Source organism: Monodon monoceros, unplaced genomic scaffold (genome assembly GCF_005190385.1).
Source record: "Monodon monoceros isolate NGI ecotype Baffin Bay Population unplaced genomic scaffold, NGI_Narwhal_1 Super_Scaffold_18, whole genome shotgun sequence".
In the NCBI taxonomy this organism is placed as follows: Eukaryota; Metazoa; Chordata; class Mammalia; order Artiodactyla; family Monodontidae; genus Monodon; species Monodon monoceros.
In genome coordinates, this window is record NW_021703774.1 from 47,632,550 (window position 1) to 47,654,689 (window position 22,140).

A 22,140-nucleotide genomic window follows, 5' to 3' on the forward strand; every position below is an offset into this window, starting at 1 on the left:
GTTCTAAATGTCTTCCTCTGGTGGCAATCTACTATCCCAGCGTTCTTCCACTGAACACCTGAAATTGAACGTAAAGATCTATTGCCAAAGAGCTCCCTTGTTTCTGAAACAAAAAGAGCGTATGTTTAGGTTGCCCTCTGCTGGTAACTAACAAGGATTAGACTTTCCAATTTAGGAGCTCAATGAGACGACCACCCACAGCACTGCCTTCTAGCCCTTTGTGGCCCTTATCTTGCTGACTCCATCAGCCTCCACATCCCCTCCTCTTGCGTCTTCAAACTCTGCTTCCTGCTATATATAATAATATCATGCTTTGTTTTGATGTTCTTCCTGCTGACCTCCCTGACCATTCCTTTCCTGCCCCTTTTGTTGGTTCTTTTTTTCTCTTGCCTGTGTTTGTTCCCTAAGACTCAGTTCCTTGCTCTGCTTTTCTTTTCTCTACCTTCTCCTCTTCAGAGAACTTCTAAATTCTATCTAAAGCTCAGGCAATTTCTACTCTGCGCCCCTGTGGGTTATTACCACCTCCTATTTTTTTTTTTTTACTTCCTTTAAAATGTTTCCTTATTTTCTTTTTAGTCCTATTGTAAGCATCCTAATTCAAGTCTTTAATGTTCCATACTTAAGAATACTGCAATGGTCTTTTAGTTGAGCTGGACTTGAGTTTTCCCTTTCCCAATATATGTTGCACAGTGCCGTTAAAACTTATGAAAATATTACTTTCATAATGTCATTCTATGAAAAAATTCTCTGTGACTCCTTCCTGCCTACAAGATCAAGTTTGTACTTTTCAGCCTTCTACAATCATACTTCATCTATTCAGCTAAATTTTCTTACTATTTGTTACTAGTTTTAGTCACATGGCTTTTCTTTCTGCCCCTCATTTCCACCTTCATGTCTTTACTGTGCCTCTAGCCTATTCAAACACTCCCTTATCCTTTAGAAAACTGCTCATGCTCAACCTGTCTCCTCCTTCACTCCAAACCACTGTGCTATCCACTGTCTCTAAATTTCAAATGCAGCCACAATATACCCTACATTTATTGTTACTTTTAGGAATATACAAAGTAAACGACTGATAAAAATACTTTTGTAGGTATTTAGTAAAAAAGTAAAAATAATAATAGCTTACACTTATCGAGCTCTTTCTGTGAGGAAACTGGTCTAAATCCCATGTCATCACAAATTTAATCTAACCAGCCACCCTATGAGCAGGACCATATTAATCCCAATTTAGAGATGAGGGATAATATAGAGAAATTAAGTGATTTGGCCAAGATGACATAGATGGCAAGTGGCAGAACTAGGACTGCTAAAGTTTATAACTTGGAAATGATTTTTATACAAGATATACTGAAGAGTCAAGTAAATTCTTTTCCAACAAATTTTCCCCAGTGTACTTTTAATGCCAAATTAGTAAGTATTAATTAATGTATTAATTAGCATATTAATGACATTTTACACTATGTGTTCATTAAGACATTCTATATATAGGTTGGATCATATGAAACTGCTGTTATTGCTGGTTTTTGTGGTGAAACACGGTTGAACGCCAGCAATTTCACCTGGTTCAACCTGATAGCTTCTTAACTTAAATGCTATCCAGTACTAAAACCTGAAGGGAATTCATCTCACAGAAGTGGAAGCTATACATACTGAGAAGCAAGGCGAGGCCGGCGCAGGGATATGCTCTGGCTGTACTTCCATGGCCGATTCTTCTGGCGGTTTCGTACCCCGTCTTCCTGGTCCATCATCTGCTCTAGAAGCGTCTGATCATCCGCATTCAGAGGGGCCACAGAGATGTCCCTCACAGCACGGAATTCACCACAGTTATTCAGATGTTCATTCTCCAGGCGGAAGAAGTTCCACACAAATCGCCTTAGCAAAATGGGGTAGAATAGGCAAATTACTTATAAAATTTGAACATACTACTACTATCACCTGTAGACCTCCCAGTATAACAAGTTTCCACTCATAGAAACAAAAAAAGGAATTAAGGACTAGAATACTAAAATAAAATAGAAAAAAGATGGTGTGTGGGGGGGTGTGGGGGGAAGGGGACAAGAAAGGAGTAGGCAAAGGAAAGGGACTCATGGAATGCAGTTTCAGAGTACTTATTCTTTCCCTTTATTGAACAAATATTTATTGAATGCCTACAATATGACAGGAAAAGGCACTGAATGAGACAAAGCCTCTTCCTGTATAAGTGCAATTTCTAATGACAGAGACAGATAATAAACAAGTAAACAATTAGCTAACGGTAAGTGCTCTGAAGAAAATAAAGCAGGGCAAGGGTATAGAACATGTTTCTTTGAAGAGATGGCATCTAGCAAGGAAGCAAGTCAGGTAAAGTCCTACAGAAAAGTATCCCGGGCAGAGGAAACAGCAAGTACAAAAGCTCCCAAGCTGGACAGGACTTTGGTGTGTTAAAACAACAGCAAGGTCAGTGGGGCTGGAGAGGAACAGGAAGGTTAAAATGGCAGATGAAGACGGAGAGGTAGAAAAGAAAGGGGCCTGATCCATAGAGGGCCTTATAAGCCATAGTGAAGAGTTTAGATTTTTAAGTGTGATAGAAAACAAGGAGAGTTCTGAGCTGGAGAATGATGTGATTTGTTTTAAAAAGATCATTCTATCTGCTGAACTGTGAACAGACCAAAGGAAGATGAGAACACCTGAAGGAAGACCAATTAGAAGCTGCTGCAGTAGTCCAGGAAAGAGATGATGGAGACTTAGACACAGCTGGGGACAACAGAGGTGATGAGAAGCAGACAGACTAGGGATTTATTTATGAAGATGAAGCCGACAGGACTTACTGACATGGGATGTGAGTGGTCTCAGGTTTTTGTTCTCAGTGAATGGTGACACCATTTACTAGAGATCTGGGTTGTTCCTATTAGGCCAGAGCCATTAGATATCCAAGAGGAAAATTCAGTAGCTACATGGACATGAGTTTGCAGTTCAAGAGAGTCTAGGACTATAGACAGCATAAGAACAGTATTTCAAGTCATGGGTTTAGGAATAATATAAGTGGAGGAGAGAAGATTAAAGAGGATTAAACTCTGGAGCACTCCAATATTTACAATTTGGGAAGAGGAAGAAGAACCAGTAAAGGAACTGAGATGGAATAGATAGTGAGACAGAAGAGTGTAGTTTCTGAGAAATCAAGTGAAGAAAGTGCTTTGCTGAGAGGTAAAATAAGATAAGTACAGAGAACTAACCACTGGATTTACATAAAGAGGATAAAGAGGCAGTATGATCTAAGAGCACAGATTCTGGGAGACTGTCTAGATTCAAATCATGGATGCTGCCACTTACTAGGTGTAATAACCTTGGATGATTTACTTAACCTATGCTTCATTAGTAAAATAAGACAGTAACAGTACCTATCTCACAAGACTGTTGTGAGGATTCACTAAGTTAATACATGTAAAGGGCTTAGAACAGTGCCAGGTACATAGAAGGCAATACATAAGTGTTTGCTATTATTATTATTGATTATTAACGAAAGCAATTTAGTTTGAGTATTGGGAAAAGAAGACTTGAGTTGAATTAAAGGGAGAATGGGGGAGGAGTCAGAGAACAGAGACAGCAAGTACAGACAGCTCTTGAAGAGTTTTGCTGTAAAGGAGAGCAGAAAAATGGGCAGTAGTTGGAGGAAGATTCAAAGGAGATTTTTTGCTTTTGCTTTAAATGGGTGATAGAACATCTGATTCTATTATGAAGCTGATGTTTTTTCTTTTTCTTTTTTTGCGGTACGCGGGCCTCTCACTGCCGTGGCCTCTCCCGTTGCGGAGCACAGGCTCCGGATGAGCAGGCTCAGCGGCCGTGGCTCAAGGGCCCAGCCACTCTGCGGCATGTCGGATCTTCCCGGACCAGGGCACGAACCCGTGTCCCCTGCATCGGCAGGCAGACTCTCAACCACTGCGCCACCAGGGAAGCCCCGCAGATAATTTTTTAAAGAGAAAAAAATCAAGAATAAAAAAGTAATTGGGCTTGCCTGGTGGCGCAGTGGTTGAGAGTCTGCACGGGTTCGTGCCCCGGTCCGGGAAGATCCCACATGCCGCAGAGCGGCTGGGCCCGTGAGCCACGGCCGCTGAGCCTGCGCGTCCGGAGCCTGTGCTCCGCAACGGGAGAGGCCATGGCAGTGAGAGGCCCGCGTACCGCAAAAAAAAAAAAAAAAGTAATTGAGCTCCCTCTTTTTACTAGAACAAATTTTTTTTTTCAATGTATAAAGCAGCATACATGAAAGAGAAAGGAGTATTTGCGGGGAGGCGTTATTGGTGATGGAGAATTTCAGGTCCCAAACCTAGACATCTGAGAAAGTGAAGAGGGGAAGGAGGGTTGACAAATGGTTTGGAGAGAGCACTGACAGCAACAAGTATACTGCTTCCAGATTCAATCTTATTTTATCAGGCCATCCTGATATATGTGCCCATCATGACTCGGAGGAAAGCTATACACCTGTCTAAAAATATCTTTATTTCATCTTCATTTGTGAAAGATATTTTCACTGGGTAAAGAGTTCTAGGTAGGGAGTTATTTTCGTTCAGCACACTTAAGATACCATTTTAATGACTTCTGACGTCCACTGTTGCTGTTGAGAAGTCAGCTGTGAATCTAACAGCCATTTCTTTAAAGATAATCCTTTCTTTTGGGCTGCCTTTTTTTTTTTTTTTTAAATAAGCATTTTAACTAAAGCACAACATAAATATATAAGTGTGCAAATTTTAAGTGTGCAGGTTGGTTAATTATTATAAAGTGATCACAGTGTGTAATTATCACTCAGAAACAAGAAATAAAAAATTACCGTATACCTAAAGCTGCCTGTATGGCCCCCCTATGTTATCTTCTAGAGAGTTTATTGATTTACCTTTCATATTTAGCTCTGCAATCCACCTGGAATTGATTTTGCATACATTATGCAGTGGAAGTTGAGATTTATTTTTTCCCCCATATGGATATCCAGTTGACTCAATATCATTTATTAAAGAACCTTTTTTTCTCCACTGTTATATAGCCACCTTTGTCATAAATCAGGTAGTGTCAATGAATGTGTGGATCTGTTTCTGGACTCCCTATTCTATTGCAGTGGCCTATTTGTCTCTTCTTTGTCTCGTCAGACACTGTCTTACTTATGGTAGTTATATAATAGGTTTTGATATTTGAGAGTATAAGTCCTTTACTTCGTTCTTTTCAGGATAGTCTTGGATATTCTTGATCCTTACTGCTACCATATAAATTCTAGAACTGTCTTGTCAATTTTCACATACATACATCTTTCATTAAATTTATTCCTTTAGGGCTTCCCTGGTGGCGCAGTGGTTGAGAGTCCGCCTGCTGATGCAGCAGGTTCATGCCCTGGTTCATGCCCTGGTCCAGGAAGATCCCACATGCCGCGGAGCGGCTAGGCCCGTGAGCCATGGCCACTGAGCCTGCGCGTCCGGAGCCTGTGCTCCGCAGCGGGAGAGGCCACAACAGTGAGAGGCCCACGTACCGCAAAAAAGAAAAAAAAAATTTATTCCTTTAGGTATTTGATACATTCCAGGGCTATTCAAAACGGTATGTTTTTTTAAAATTTCATTTTCTAGTTGTTCGTGACTTTTTTAGAATATTAATTTATGTCAACCTTATATATTCATTCTAATAGCTTATTTGTAAATTCTTTTGAATTTTCTACATATACAGTCATGTCACCAATGAATGATCATAGTTTTATTTCTTCCTTTCTAATCCTTATACTTTTTATCTCCTCATTGCACTAGCTATACCTGCAGTATGATGTTAAATAGAAGTGGTGACAGCACGCATACTTATCTCATTCCTGATCTCCAGGGAGAACTTACAGTGTTTTACCATTAAATATGATCTTTTTTTTATTATTTATTTTTTTGTAGTGTTTACTTTTTTCGTAAACAGGCATTGACTTTTCTCAATGGCATTTTCTTTATTTGTTGAGGGTTGTTTTCCCCTTTATTCATTAATGTGGTGAGTTACATAGATTGATTTTTAAATGTTAAATGATTTTTGAATATTACATCTTACATTCTGGGAATGAACCTAACTTGGTTGTGATGTATTATCCTTTTTATATATTGTTGGATTCATTACCCAATATTTTGTTTAGGATTTTTGCATCCCTGGACATAAGAAATATCTTTGTAGGTTCACACATCAAAGTCATACTGGCTGCACAAAATGAACTGGGAAGTGTTCCTTTCATTGTCTCATTTCCCTAAAAGAGTTTTGTGTAAAACTGATGTTTCCTCCTCATATATGTGGAAGAATTCCCTGCAGTTTTCTTTGTAGGAAGAATTTTAATATGGATTTGTTTTCTTTACTACATATAAACCTATCAGATTTTTAATTTCCTCTTTATCGGTTTTGGTAAATTGTGCTTTTTTGAGGAATTTGTTCACTCTGCTTAAATTTCTAAATTTATTGGCACAAAGTTGCTCATAATATTGTCATGCTCTTTTAAAAAACATCTTTAGGATTTTTGATATTTGTAATTTGTGCCTTATTTCCTTTTTTCCTTGATCAGTACTATTTAGACATTTTAACAATTTTAGTAGTCTTTTAAAAGAACTAACTAGCTTTGTTAATTTTCTCTATTATATGTCTGTTTTCTATTCCATTAATTTGTTCTTTATATTTTCTTCCTTCTACTTTTTTTGAGGTTTGATTTGCTATTTAAATCTTTTTTCTAATATGGAGCTGTATACTTTTCTAATATATACATTTAAGGTTATATACATTTCCCTCTAAGCATGGCTTTAGCTATATTTCACCTTTTCTTTTGTTACATTTTCAATTTCATTCTATTCAAAATATTTTAAAATTTTCATTGCAATTTCAACTTCAACCATGGGTTATTTATATATGTGATGCTTAATTTTCTAAACATTTGTGAATTTTCAGATATCTTTTTGTGATTTTACTCCTCTGAAGTTTGTTAAGACTTCCTTTACAGCCTAGAATATGGTTAATTTTGGTAAATGTTCCATGTGTAGCATTTGTATTTAGTACTTGTTGTATGCAGTCCTCTAAATATGTCAATTAGGTCAAGTTGGTTAATTGACTACTTGTTTACTACTGAGAAAAGTATGTTAAAATTCTTCTCTAAAATTGTAAATTTATCTACTTTTACTTTTTAGCAGTGTCAACTTTTGCTTTACATATTTTCAAGCTATGTTATTAGGTGCATACAAATTTGAATTGGCTATCACAAATGAATCTCAAAGTCTCTAGGTCTGGCAAATTTCTTTAGCACAAAATTGGCTTTAGTGTTCTGCTTATCCTGGGATATCTGCCTTCACTTAGCATTTGGGCTATCTTGTCAGATCACTAATGTTTTTAGGAAGATTAAAAAAACATTTTATCTGGTATTTTTAGTGTTTCCACTGAGAAGGCTGGGCTGAATAACCCAAATTGCTAAATTGCAAAAAACGATTCTTAAAAGATTTTAATTCTAATTCCTGTTCTAAGACTTTTTACCTCCTTATTTCCACTCATGACCCTTCCAATGGAGCCCAATTCTTTCTTTCCTTTCTTTTTTTGATCTAAAAACCTTTTATTAAGTACAACACACATTCAGAGAAGTGGACAAATATGATGGGCACTGCATGATGAATTTTAACAAAGTGAACCCATCATGTAACTAGCACACAGATCAAAAAACAGAACATTACTCCACCCCTCACCCAAGGAGGTTCTCCTGGTGCCACTTCCAGTCACTGTCCCACAAGGGCAAATACTATTTTGACTTCTAATACCATAGATGAGTTTAGCCTGCTTTTGAACTTTATAAATTTGGAATCATACAGGGACATACTCTTGTGTCTAACTTCTTTTGCTTAATATTTTGCTCTGTGAGATTCATTCATGTTGTTATTTAGTCTTTTGTTCTCATTACTGGATAGATTTGCATGTGTGAAAATACCACAATTTATCTATCCACTCTATATTGCCGGGCACTTGGGTAGTCTCCATTTTGGTCTGCTATAAATAGTATTATTGTGAACATTCTTGTATGTGGGTCTTGGTGGCCTTAGGTTAGCACTCCTGTTTACTATATACCCAGGTGTTCATGCACAGCTTTGGTAGATACTGACAAAGAGTTTTCCAAAGTGGCTGTTGTACTAGTTTCCTCCTACCTGCAGTGTATGAGAATTCCAATTGTTCCCATTGTTCTACATCCTCATCAATACTTAGTGTGTCTGTATTTTTCATTTTAGCCCTCATAGGTGAGTAGCTGTATCTCAAATGTAGGTTTAATTTGTATTTCCCTGGTGACTAAGCATGTTAAGAACCTTTTCGTATGTTCATTAGCCATTTGGATGTTCAAATGGAGCCCAATTCTAAAAAAGCTTCTAAGTCATCAGCAGCAGTTACTTTAACTTTGTTAGAATTAATCTCTTAGTCCTTCAGCCAGGATTTTCCAACTCTGAGGCTGATGAAAAGTTTGAGAAAAGTTGGAAAATTTAAGCTTTTCAAGTATAAGTTTTCATAAATTCTGATTTATAAGTATTGAGCAACTTTTTAGGTAAAAAAGAATCTTTGATAAACTTTTCAGTAGTTTGCTTACCGGAAAACCTCAAGGGGAGCAAAGACAGTAGCAATGATGTCCCTAGAATGAGGCAACAAAGTCATGGAGGTAATTGAGATTTGGATAGTCCAAGCAAAGCGCAGGATCACATCCTCTATGATGGCACAGTAATAATAGGCCTGAGGAATAATAAGCAAATTGAGTACACTTACCATCACGTTTCTTACAAATAAGCACACCTAGCACAGTAACAAGAGTCACATATCCTACTGACAAGCACAGGTTAAAGAGTTTTATATTTTATAAAGATTTCACCAATTTAGTTTTTTTTTCTTAAATGGTACAATATTTAAAATGAATTTATAAATATTGTTTTACTGAATTTCAGTAATCATTTAACAAATAAACTTCATTCCCATATTGTATACCAGGCTCTCTTCTAGACGCCAGAAATACAAACCAGATGAAATCCTTGATCTGACTGAAATTATACTCTAATGTGTATGTGATACACTAATGACTCAATAGTTAATATTAGAAAATATTAGCAGATTTATTAACTCTGTTATTTGCACTTTTATTCTCAAATTGCCTTACCCTCCATCTGAAAAAATTTTGCCTTGCTTTTTGATGTCAGTTAAGCTTGGATTTCACATACATAGTTAAATTTAAGGAATGTTCCATTTTCACATGAGGAAGACAGCACTCAACTAATCTTTCCAGGTACTAGTATCCAGTATTTGAGAGTCCACGCTTACCTACACAAGTCTTAAGTAAACAAACTGCCAATAGACCAGACCTGTAATTCACGGATTTTCTCACTATTAATCTCTGGATATCTAGCTCTTTAAAAATATGTACTTAAAGGTTATGACATCTTATGGGAACTAGAACTGATATGTATTAAGCCATAGCACTTATTTTATTTTAAAAAATTTAACAAAGGAATACTAGTCATGTCAGAAGCCTATTAAACAAAAGAAATAGCAGTCCCCTTCTTGTCCCATTCTCTAGAGACAAACATTTTCAAAATTTGTAGCTATTTCTTCTATTATTTATCTTCCACATTTCTAAATAATGTGTGTATATTGCTATATCTTGATTAATCAATTTTAGACATTATCCACTGCTTACTATGATGAATTTTATGACGATTTTTAACACATTAACATATCTCCCTCTTCCCTCCCCCATCCATCCAATAGAGCGATAATGTAATTTTTGGATAAATCCACATGCAGTGAACTCATTATTAGGCCTCTCAGTGAAGAGCTGCAATTTCATGTGTCTTTAAGAGCCAGTCAAGTGGATCCACATTTCACTGATGTGGGAGCTGATGTTACCAAAAACTGAAGGTCTTTTGGGAGGAATACACTTAACTTGAGGTCAAGAGACGCAGAAAAGTTAAGTTTTAATATGGAGATAACAAAAATGCTTCCTGGACCTGGGTATGGTGCTCAATAGTATGCGTTGCTAATGCCGAGGAACTGATTTTAAGGTACATATAGCTGTGTTAATTTTTAAATGAAGTACCACTGGACTCAGCAAATAGCTTCTTCCTTTTTTAAGAAGAATAAATTTTATTCCAATATTTGCCTTTTTAAAATTGAAAGGGGTACGGTGATCCCTAGAACATTTTTCTTATACATTTGCAAAGCATAATGTACAAAAGCATATACTTTATTTTCTAGGGTCATGAAAATATATAATAACAAAAAAACTGATTCTATTAACTAGCTTTATTACACAGAAATCAAAAAGTTAGAACTATTTAAACGGAGGAACGAATATTTATATAAAGATATAAACAGTTCATCAAAGCAACCATTATAACAAGAAATAAATGTATTATCTCTCTCAGTAAGGCAAGAACAGTTCAAAGAGCAATAAGGCACATACATTTGGTGACCACAAAAGGCCATCTTTACTTGAATGCATGTCTGCTGTCTGACTTGTGCTTACTATTACTTTTTTTGATTTTCTTTTCAAATGAGACTTATAAAGATATATCTAGTATCTTGGTCATATATTCTAAATTCGCACATTGGGATTGCTACAGCTTATGTTAAAAAAAAAAATCACTGTCAGTAAACATCTCCTTTTCTGCCTTCATTTGTTTACACAAAGTTACCCTAATATACTATTCTTCGTATTCACTCTCCTATCATTTATTTTTAATCCTCACACTTGAAAACAGCCTTCCCTAATCACCAATTAAATACTACACATTCACGCATTTTCAAAGTGCAATTCTGAGGTACTGGTGACATTCTGACATAGTATAAAGTATTAGTGACCCAATTTATAATCTCCTCCACATCACAGAATTTTAGGACTGGGAAAGGATCAAGAGATAATCTACTATAACACCCTACCTTATAGAAAAGAATACACCGTAGTCTGGGTGCCTGAAATTATAAAGCTAGTTAGTGAGAGAGCTGGGATTAGAATTCACTTATAAGGATTCCCAGTTCATTGTTTAATTTCTTTCAATATCTGAGTAAAGATACTCTTGGCCTTTTGACTTTTTAACTCAGCCTCTCGCATCCTTTTATTCATATATATATAAATAAGATGCTAAAATAATTCCCACGTAATTATCCATGTATTTTTGGATTAAATTGGAACTTTAGGAAAACTGATTGAAATAAATGAAAGGAGAAGCCTTCTTGATGCACCCAAGCAAAGTCAGGCACTCCCCTTTCCTTCGTGCTTTCATAGCGCTGCTCATTCAATCTAGTATTTATTCATTCATTCCACAAACATTAAGTCCCTGTATGCCAGGGACTATGCTGGATAGTGAGGGATATAGATACCTAAACAGGTAATTAAAATACAGTGTGACGATTGCCATAATGGAAGTCTGTATAGGGTAAAACAGGATTAGTACGAATGGCTAATTATGCTTGGAGAAATAAGAAAGGCTTCTTAGAGAAAGTAAAAAACTGACTTAAAAAGAAGGAGCAAGAGTTTGCAAGGTAAACAAAGTGGAAAGAGGGCATTTGACATGGAGGGAATTGCATGGTCAAAATAAATCATAAATGATAGTAAGTTATTTATTCCTCTATTCTAGTCTTTATCACATTGTATTGCAATCTGTTTACTTATCTGTTTAGAATATAGATTAAGGCCTCCTTGAGAACCACAATTTTACTTTGTTTTTATTTCCTATAGCCTCTAGCATATAGTAAACATCTGATACATTTTTGCTGACTGAATGGATTAGTACTTTTTGGTAAGTATTTTCTCTAATTATATTAGGTTGGGATTGGGTATATATTGTAATAGGTACACCTGAGTTGTTGTTTTGTTTTTCTTCTTTAAATAAACCCAAGGACTCTTTGTACATACTTTTTGGGGGTATACAATCTCTTCCCGGAGGAAAGTGTTTTCTCCTGCATTCTTATCAAAAAGACCCCAGTCCATCTTCAGATCCCAGATGAGGGTGTAACAGGAACTGATGATACAAAAGACGATCCACAGGTAAAAGAACACTACGGTGTCTGAGTGACCTCGTTCTGAAGAAAGAAAAGGGAAAGAGAAAATTACTAGATTCAGGTAAAATTCTTCACTAAATAAAACTAATTTCAAAACAGATTCTTTCTCCAGCTCCATAAAGGAAATAAGATTTTAAAAGAAATCTCCTTAGTAGGATCATTGTCTAACGAAAGTTAAATAATACATCTGATTCTTCTGAAGTTCAAATAATTATCAAACATTCATCAAATACACAAAATGTGTACAAATGTGCATTTAGAGTTTAGAGGCTTTATGGTGAAAACATAAAATTTCAAATAACTGCAATGGAGGTTTTGAATATTACAAAAGTTGTCATTTTAGTTTTTGCCATCAGGTGGCAGCTTAGGGTCAAAGATGAAAAAAATTTATGAAACACCAGTAACAAGGAATGTGCTGCATTTGCTTTAAGAAATTCTTGGATTGTTTTTACTTTAGAACAACATTTCCTTCATATATGTAGATCTTAATACTTATTGCGAAAGCAATCGGATAATTTTAATTCTAGGCAAAATGCCAGAAAGCAACAGATTGATGAGGAATGTATCCTTACGAACATATATGAAAGCAAATTTCTCTCAAATCACAAAGCAAAGAATGATATGTTTGCTTCTTTTGGATGTTATTTAATGATGCAAAGGCTTAATGTGACTTTATGCTGGGAACACTATAATGTAACTTTGGGTTTTATGCCGAGAACACTATAAAGTGCAATAAATCAGAATAATAAAAATAATTTGCAAAGGTAGTTACACAACCTAGTCTTTTTCACTCTCCAGTGCTCTGTATATTCTCTATGAAACTTTTCTTTGACAAGTTTGAAAGTCATCGTGATGTTCTTTGTATTCTCTGGTTATAGGATATAGGTATATAACTACTACTAATATGGACCTCAATCATCAGGAAAAAAAGGTGTCATCTAATTCAAAAAAAGTTTAAATTGTGGTTAGTTTCCCAAAGGCTTAGAAAGTAAAGGATGTATCATGCATTATCCATAATCCTTCCTATTAAAATAAACAAGTGCTGGGAATTTCCTGGTGGTCCAGTGGTTAGAACTCGGTGCTTTCACTGCTGGGGCTCGGGTTCAATCTCTGGTCAGGGAACTAAGATCCTGCAAGCCATGCGGTGCGGCCAAACAAACAAACAAAAAAACAAGTGCTTACTAATCATTTTTAGATAGTAAAATGTTAAGTACAGTATTATTCAAAGGCACCCTTTAGACATTTATAATCTAGTAAGTTGAAACAGCCATTTGTTATTGATGATAAATTTGAGCTCAAAATAAAATAAATAGGGGCTTCCCTGGTGGCGCAGTGGTTGAGAGTCCGCCTGCCGATGCAGGGGACGTGGGTTCGTGTCCCGGTCCGGGAGGATCCCACGTGCCGCAGAGCGCCTAGGCCCGTGAGCCATGGCCGCTGAGCCTGCGCATCTGGAGCCTGTGCTCCGCAACGGGAGAGGCCACAACAGTGAGAGGCCCGCGTACCGCAACAAAAAAAAACAAAAAAAAACAAAGGACTATGAGAACATCAAGGAGAATGGGACTGTTTCCAGCAGTAGGAAATAAGAGGAAGTAGCATTTGAGTTATTTCTAGAAGGATAAATAGTGTTGCAAAAGTCAGGCAGATGAGGCAAGGCTATTCAAGGCTAAAAGAAAATAATGAAAAGCCATGAGGGTGGGAAACTGCAAGGTATTTTTGAGAAGTTGCAAGTAAGCTAAGTCTAGTGTGGGTGAAACACAGAGGATGTGAGGGAGTGGGTATGATTTGAAATGAAGCTGGAAAAGACATTTTGGGTCTGACTGTGGAATCCCTTCTTGGGCCTTAGGATTAGACCTGTATTTCAGAAAAATAATGGGTTGGCAGGTTGCTTTCATCAGAATTACTTAGTTGGTTAAAAAAATACAGATATCTCTGAACTCCAGTGTTGTGTTAGCATCAGTCTGTACCAGCTTTATGAACCAACTGTCAAATTTTCAAAAATTTTGCAAACTGGTTGTTAAACATAGTCATTATTAAAAATTAAATTACATAAACTTATAATTAGCTATATTAAAAACAAAGGTAATGAAAACTCAAAATTCATCACTTCCTAATTACTTTACTAAATTTTGATATTATTTATTCTTTTAGGTTATATATGTTTATTGTATCTATATAATGGAAATACTATGCATCTTTTTCCAACATTCCATGTTAATCATCTTAGTAGCTTAAACTGGTTATGGTAGCAGTCCGTATTTACACCATGGAAATCAGCAAACACTGCAAATCAGTGCTCCCATCCCCACCCGAGAGCTAGTTTTTAAATATATACCAGCACACCACTGTTCACCTTCTTCTCCTGGAAAGTCAGTGGTAGGGAACAGAAACAAAAGTTCTAAAAATGGTCCACAATTGATTCTAATGAACAGTCAAGCTTGGATATAAACACATTTTCAGGTTTAAACTATTTTCACAAAACCTTTTCTTCATCAAGAGCAAATTGGGTTAATATTTATTCTATAACATTGTGCCATATAAATTATCATTTAAAAGGTCTAACAAAATATTTACTTATTATCTAGGTTTAGTTGGATGTGTTCTAACATACCTGTTCACTTCATTCTATACACAGATATAGAATCTAGCCGAGTTGTATTGTTCAATAATTAGCATCATGGTTGCATTCAAAAAAATTCCATAACTCATCTACTAAGGTTTGCAAAGAATAAAGCAAATTTAGCAACATAATAAAATTCACTCTTGTTGTATTTTCAAAACAAGATCAACACAGAGATAAAGACCTAAAAGGAATTGATAATGAAACTAAAAGTAACGTGCTAATTTTGTTATTTCTTCTAGATTTTAAAACAAGTTCTATCTTCAGAATATAATTCTTAAAATGGGACAATGGGCTATGGGGCTTCCCTGGTGGCGCAGTGGTTTAGAGTCCGCCTGCCTATGCAGGGGACACGGGTTCGTGCCCCGGTCCGGGAAGATCCCACATGCCGCAGAGCGGCTGGGCCCGTGAGCCATGGCCGCTGAGCCTGCGCGTCCGGAGCCTGTGCTCTGCAACGGGAGAGGCCACAACAGTGAGAGGCCCGCGTACCAGAAAAAAAAAAAAAAAAAAAAAAAAAAAAGGGACAATGGGCTAAACTGCCTTCCTCTAAGCCCATATTATTTCTATGAAATTGCTATGAAATATAGACAAGGACTTAATGACTTAAAAAAATATATTTTAACAGAATATTTTATAATAAGTGATTTTTATCTTATGAACTTCTTCAAACAATGATTTGAAGAAATCAAATATTTCGTCTACATATGCTACATTTTGGTCTTTTTAAAATTACTACCCTACGTGATCATTTCCATCTCCCAAATGAGGAGTGCTTCTCCTTGAAATCATCTGCCTTCATTGGTATTCAGAGGTTGTACCGGGAAGATATTATCACTTTAGGCAAGCAATTACATCTAATTCTCTGTTGGCTAACTCTGGTAGCCCACTTTAGTAATGTTCAGAATCACAGAAAATCAAGTCATTGGTATTCCACACTAAGCTTCTATTACACACCGGCCATGTTAGAAGCGTAATTAATACCAGACAAATGTATGGTAATTGGTATCTAGTGAATCTAAAACAAATAAAATAAGCTTCCTAGAGTTTTGTACCCATTAACCATCATAGGAAGGATAAAGCAAAATAATATGTTGGGAAAAGTGCTGAGAGAGAAACCAGAAAAATTACATATGGACATCATTGTGAGTCATATTTCAGGAAGGATATTTTAAATATGAAAAAGTGGCACTGTGTAAAAACAAAGTGAACAGTTTTCTTTCAACCAAAACCTTTCTACTCTGGTAAGAGCTTACCAGGTTTTAATCTGAAATTAAATAAGGAAACAAATAAAATAGACTGGGGACACTGTTTTCAAAGCTCAAACCTATATAGGTAAGCTGAGTTATGAGTGAGTTTGGCTATCAATTTATCCTAGGACAGGCAAGACAGACATTATATTCCCATTTTACAGTTAAGGAAGCTGAAGTTCAGCAAGACAGTCAGTAAGTGGAAAGATAACTGTATTTGAAGTCACAAAATCTGGGTTTGAATCCAGACTCTGCCTCTTTCCAACTCTGTGACTATAGAAAATTCATAATCTTAAAATGATTGAGACAAAAATGGAAATCATTAGGCCTAAGGATAAATGAGGGAACTAGTAATAGGAATCTTTAACCAAGGAACTTTTTTTGTACTAGACAGCACTGTTTCTCTAAGTCCAACTCAACTTGAAATAATAGTTCCATAAAACTATTAAGTAACATTAAAAATATTTCTAAGGTATGTGGAAAACAGAATTTAAAAAGTATACACATATTATTATTTCAGACTGTATATAACTTTATGTTTATCGAAATACAGAGGTATCTATCCCTGATGAGGAAAGTAAGATTATTAAAGGGATTCATTTTAACTTTATGTATTTATGTATTATTTGAATTTTGTTTTTACAGCCATATATACATATCCATGTTTTATTTGTATAATTAAACTAAAAGAAAAAGGAAGAAAGTGGGCTAAAGAAAACAGTTACCATCAGGGTGATGATATTTTATAAGTGATTTAAACAAGAGTTTAATGTTGCTATATTGTTTTTATAATAAAAAAGTACACAGGAATTCATTTATTCATTCAACAAATGCTTACTGAGTGTCTACTACTATAAGCTGTGTTATTTATTATATAGCTATAATACTTAAGATCAGCTGCAAAGAAAAATCTGTTTACTTCTACATTCAACAAACATATGCTGAATGTCTACCAGGTAACCAGGTATATTTTAGAGAACAGAAAGGTACTGAAGAACTATTAAGGACTAAGTGTAAAAGAGGAGAGATGTAAAATAAACAAAAGCACAATGTGAAAGTGCAACTGTGGAACTGTGCATACAGGAGGAATCAATAGGTTAGGCTTTCAGGACGGGAACAGCCAGGAAAGGCTTCCTGGAGGGGGTACTACTTGAGCTGAGTCTTGAAAGTTAACAGTCTTGAGTTAGCCAGGTTTGTGAGGCAGAGAGAGCCATATCAAAGAATAGAAACGATTCATTCAACAAATGAACACCTACTTACTATATGCCAGATATTATTCTAGATACCAGGCACACAGTAGTGAATCTTATTCACCAATGGGCAAATTTCCTACCCTAATGAAGCTTACTACTTTAGTTGGGGTAAACAATGATCAGATATACAAGTAAACAAGACAATTTCAGACAGTGAAAAGTGCCAAGAAGGAAACAGAACATGGGGACTTCTCTGGTGGCGCAGTGGTTAAGAATTCACCTGCCAATGCAGGGGACACGGGTTCGAACCCTGGTCTGGGAAGATCCCACATGCCACGGAGCAGCTAAGCCTGTGCACCACAACTACTGAGCCCGCGTGCCACAACTACTGAACCCATGTGCCACAACTACTAAAGCCTGCATGCCTGTAGCCTGTGCTCTGCAACAAGAGAAAACACTGCACACTGCAATGAAGAGTAGCCCCTGCTCGCCACAACTAGAAAAAGCATGCAAGCAGCAACAAAGACCCAGTGCAGCCAAAAATAAATAAATAAATTACAAAAAGGAAAGAAAACAGAACATGGTGACATGACTGAGACTGGCAGAATTCCTTTAGATAGTGTTCAGGCAGAGGAGGTCTCTAAGTTGATATCTGAGTAATGAGAAGGAGCCAGCTACATGAAAAGCTGGAGGAAGACTTACATATATAATATTACATTTTCTAGTAATCATAAAAGGTAAAAATTTAAAAGGTAAAAAGAAACAGGTAAAATTAATTTTAATAATATATTTTGTTAATCTAATATATCTAAAATGTTATTTTAATGTATAATTAATGTATAGAATAAATTACTATATAAAGTCATTGTGGCTATTAGAATAGAGACAGTGAGGAAAGGCAGAGTACTGTTTTGAGATACAGGAATGAGAAAAGGAAACAGATTAGACCAGGTGGCTTACTGAGACAAGGAAAGCCTTTTTAGGGTGAGAGACTGTTGCATGTATATATAGGTTGAAGGGAAGGGGCCAGTAGTGACGAAGAGATTGAAGATTTAGGAACGAAAAGGGGTGACTGCCAGAGCAAGATCCTGAAAGAGACAGGAGGAAATGAGGTCAGAGCACTAAGGTGGGAAACCTTGTTCCAAAGTCTGGGAAAAATACGGTGAGAATGGATTTGGGTTAAATAAGTATGTATATAGGTAGAAGGTAGCTGAAGGAAAATGACTCCTGATAGGTTCAAGTTTTTCAGGGTATAGGAGACAAAGGTAGTCTGTAAAAGTAAAGAGGGAAAGACTGAGTTGGAGGTTTCGAGAAAAGCAATGAGAGTTATCATGAAAACCCTTTTCAAGTTAATACCCTTTTCTGAGATGACAAAAATTTAATAATAAAAGTTAGCAAAGGACAAATTAACATGTGTAAGTTTAGAAAGAGGGTAATATCTCCTTCCTATGATTATTTTTAATAAAACATTTTGTGCTTATACTATCTTTTATTATGATATAAACATACTTTTTCTCTCTTTCCTATAAAACTGTACCCTATCTAGCATTTTAAAAAGAATTTAACTTTACGATGGAGTAAACTGTATATGTGTTTGTATTTTCCATTAAATTGTAATGTCTTTTAGGGAAAGATCTCATGCCAGCATTTTTCCAAGGCCTATACTCCACTCCACACAGCGGGAACTCAATTAATTTTTGCCAAATTGAATTGAGGGCAAGTGCTGTGTTTTACTCATTTTTAAACTTTCTGTACAATGCCTTACATTCCAACAAATACTTGGGGAAGGCAACATGGTTTCTGGCAGCCTACACATACAATGTGTCCCTAAAAACTCATATATAGCTGAATATGAAAAAGACAAGTAACAGATGTACATGTTATATGAGGATTTTGTTTCCTGAGAACTAAAAATAAGAAAATAAAACCCCTTATTATATCTTCCTTGTCTTTTAGACATAATATTTAATGACATTATTCCCAACATCTTACAGACATTTTTCGTTTTTACTCTTTACAACAGAACACAGATAATCTCTTCAAATCGAATGAGTGTTGGCAATGACGTTTAAACGTTGCTGCTTTCAGTATGCCTAATGATTTCCATCTTTGCTTTAATGGTATTAAATTCGAGACATTTATTTTCAATAATGAAGTGTACTATCACATATAATTCCCACTCATTTTAATAAAAATGTACAAAACAGAACAAAATATTCAAATAATCACACAAATACACTAGTATTTGTGACAAAGAAGGTGATGCTGCCAAAGCTGTTAGTTGGCAGCTAGTGCTACCATGTGAAAGCAGGAAACGTTCTGAATCCAAAGGATAACTAAGGTGTGTGTGACTATCTGCAAAGTCTTATAACATAATACCCAAAATGTCCAACTTTCAACTGAAAATCACTAATCATACCAAGAACCAGGAAGATCTCAAACTGAGTGTAAAAAGTCCATCAGTAGATGCCAAAAATGAGATGAGAGCTGCTGGAATTATTTGATGAAAATGCTTTTATGAACAATTATGAAATGCTTGAAACAATGAAAATATAGGAAGTCTCAGCAAAGAAATAGAAGATATAAAGAAAAACCACATGGGAATATTAGAACTGAAAAATACAATAACGAAAATAAAAAACTCAGTGAATGATGTTAACAGCAGAATAGAGAAGACAGAGGAAATAGTCTGCAAACTGGAAAACAGGAGAATAGAAACTAACAAAGCTGAACAGTGGAATGAAAATATATTTAAAAAAAGAAAAAAGAAGAAAGAAAAGAAAAGAGATTCAGGGACCTGTGGAACCATAAAAATGATCGAACATTTGTGTCATCGGAGCCCAGAAGGAAAGAATAGGGAGGGGCTGAAAAAGTACTTAAAGAAATAATGGTCGACAACTCCTCAAATTTGATAAGAGACATAAACCTACAGATTCAAGAAGTTGAGCAAACCTCAAATAAAATAAATCTAAAGCCAAAACACATTAAAATTAAACTTCTTGGGCTTCCCTGGTGGCGCAGTGGTTGAGTGTCCACCTGCCAATGCAGGGGGCACCGGTTTGTGCCCCAGTCCGGGAAGATCCCACATGCCACGGAGCGGCTGGGCCCGTGAGCCATGGCCGCTGAGCCTGCGCGTCCGGAGCCTGTGCTCCGCAACGGGAGAGGCCACAACAGTGAGAGGCCCGCGTACTGCAAAAAAAAAACTAAATAAACTTCTCAAAACTAAAGACAAAGATAAAAATCTTGAAAGCAGTCAAGACAAACCCAATACCTTAACGGCCAGGTTTAAAACAATATGATTGACAGTGGATTTCTCATCAGAAATCTTCTGGAGGCCAGAAGAAAGTAGCACGAAATTTATCAAGAGCTGGAAAAAAAAGAACTATAAACCCAGATTTTTATACTCAATGTATACAAATTCTTATACTCAATATCCTTCAGGAAAGGAAGGGGAAATCAAGACATTCTCAGATAAATGAAAACTAACAGAATATATTAGCAGATCTACCCTGAAAGAATTGTTGAATTCTCTAAACAGAAAGAAAATAATAAAAGAAGGAAGCTTAGAACTTCAAGAAGGAAGAAAGAACCAAGTAAGCAAAAATATTGGTAAATATGATAGGCTGTACTTTTCCTCTTGAGTTTTCCAAAGTATGCTTGACAGCTGAAGCAAAAATTATAACACTGTCTGATATGGTGCTAAATGTATGGAGGAAATATTTAAGACCATTACATTATAAATGGGGAGGGTAAAGAGATGTAAAGGGAGGTAAGGTTTCTATAAGTCACTCAAAATGGTAAAATGATGACACTAGGACACTGTGATAAGTTATGTATATACAATGTAATACTGAGAACTACTAAAAAAACTATACAAAGAGAGACACTCAAAAATGTTATAGATAAACCAAAATGGAATTTAAAAATATTCAAGTAAATACAGAGAAATAAAAAGCAGAGAGCAGAAAACCAAAAAAGAAAATGGCATACTTAATTTAAGTTCTAACATATCAATAATTACATTGAATGTCAATAGTGTAAATATATCACTTAAAAGAGATTGGCAGAGGGGATTAAAAACTATGACCCAATTACATCCTGTCTACAAGGACTCACTTCAAATATAATAATATAACTATGTTGAAGGTAAAAGTATGGAAAGATATGCATCATGTAGACAATAATCAAAGGAAAGCAGGGTGGCTATTTTACTATCAAATAAAGTAGACTTCAGAGCAAAGAAAATTAGTGTAAACAGACAGGGCCATTATATAAGTATATTAGAGTCAATCCACGAAGAAGATGTAGCAATCCTCACTGTGTCTACATCAAACAACCAGAGTAGCAAAATACATGAAGCAAATCTGATAAAATTGAAAAGAAAAATAGACAAATCCACAATTATAGATTTCAACTCTCCTTCTCAACAACTAATGGAACAAGTAGACAGAAAATAAGCAACAATATAGAATTCAACAACATCATTAACTAATAGGATCTAATAAACACTCCACCCTACAACAGCAGAACATACATTCTTTTCAAGTGCCCAATGAACATATAGCAAGATAGGCCAAAAAAATCAATAACAGAAAAATCTTCAAACACTTGGAAACTAAACAACACACTACTAAATAATTCATGGATCAAAGACAAAGTCTCAAGGGAAATTTAAAGAATACACTGAACTAAATGAAAATGAAAATGTAACATATCAAAATTTGTGGGACTTGGCTAAAGCAGTGCTGAGAGGAAAATGCATAGCATTATACATATAATTATACATACAACTGCGTACATGAGAAAAACAGAAAAAATATCAAATAAATAGTCTAAGAACCCACCTCAAGAACCTAGAAAAAGAAAAGCAAAATAAATCCAAAGCAAGCAGAAGGAAGGAAGTAATCAAGATAAACACAGAAATCAATGAAATTGAAATGAAAAATGGAGGAAAAGGATCAATGAAACAAAAAGCCAATTCCTTGAAAAGATCAATAACTAAATAATAATAATTCTGGAATGGATAAAGGTATGTGTTTTTCCC

The 22,140-nt window shown here is 35.7% G+C and overlaps 1 protein-coding gene across 2 annotated transcripts in view; it reads right to left on the reverse strand.

The window, feature by feature from the left end:
• The window catches only part of XPR1 (xenotropic and polytropic retrovirus receptor 1), a 197,598-nt gene that overhangs the window by 7,148 nt on the left and 168,310 nt on the right, over positions 1–22,140 (reverse strand). For both annotated transcript variants that reach the window (XM_029228318.1, XM_029228319.1), the window contains exons 12-14: positions 11,894–12,060; positions 8,582–8,721; positions 1,654–1,875 (exon numbers count right to left, since the gene is read on the reverse strand). In XM_029228318.1, coding sequence (XP_029084151.1) covers positions 1,654–1,875; positions 8,582–8,721; positions 11,894–12,060 — 529 coding nt within the window. The remainder of the gene's footprint in view (positions 1–1,653; positions 1,876–8,581; positions 8,722–11,893; positions 12,061–22,140) is intronic.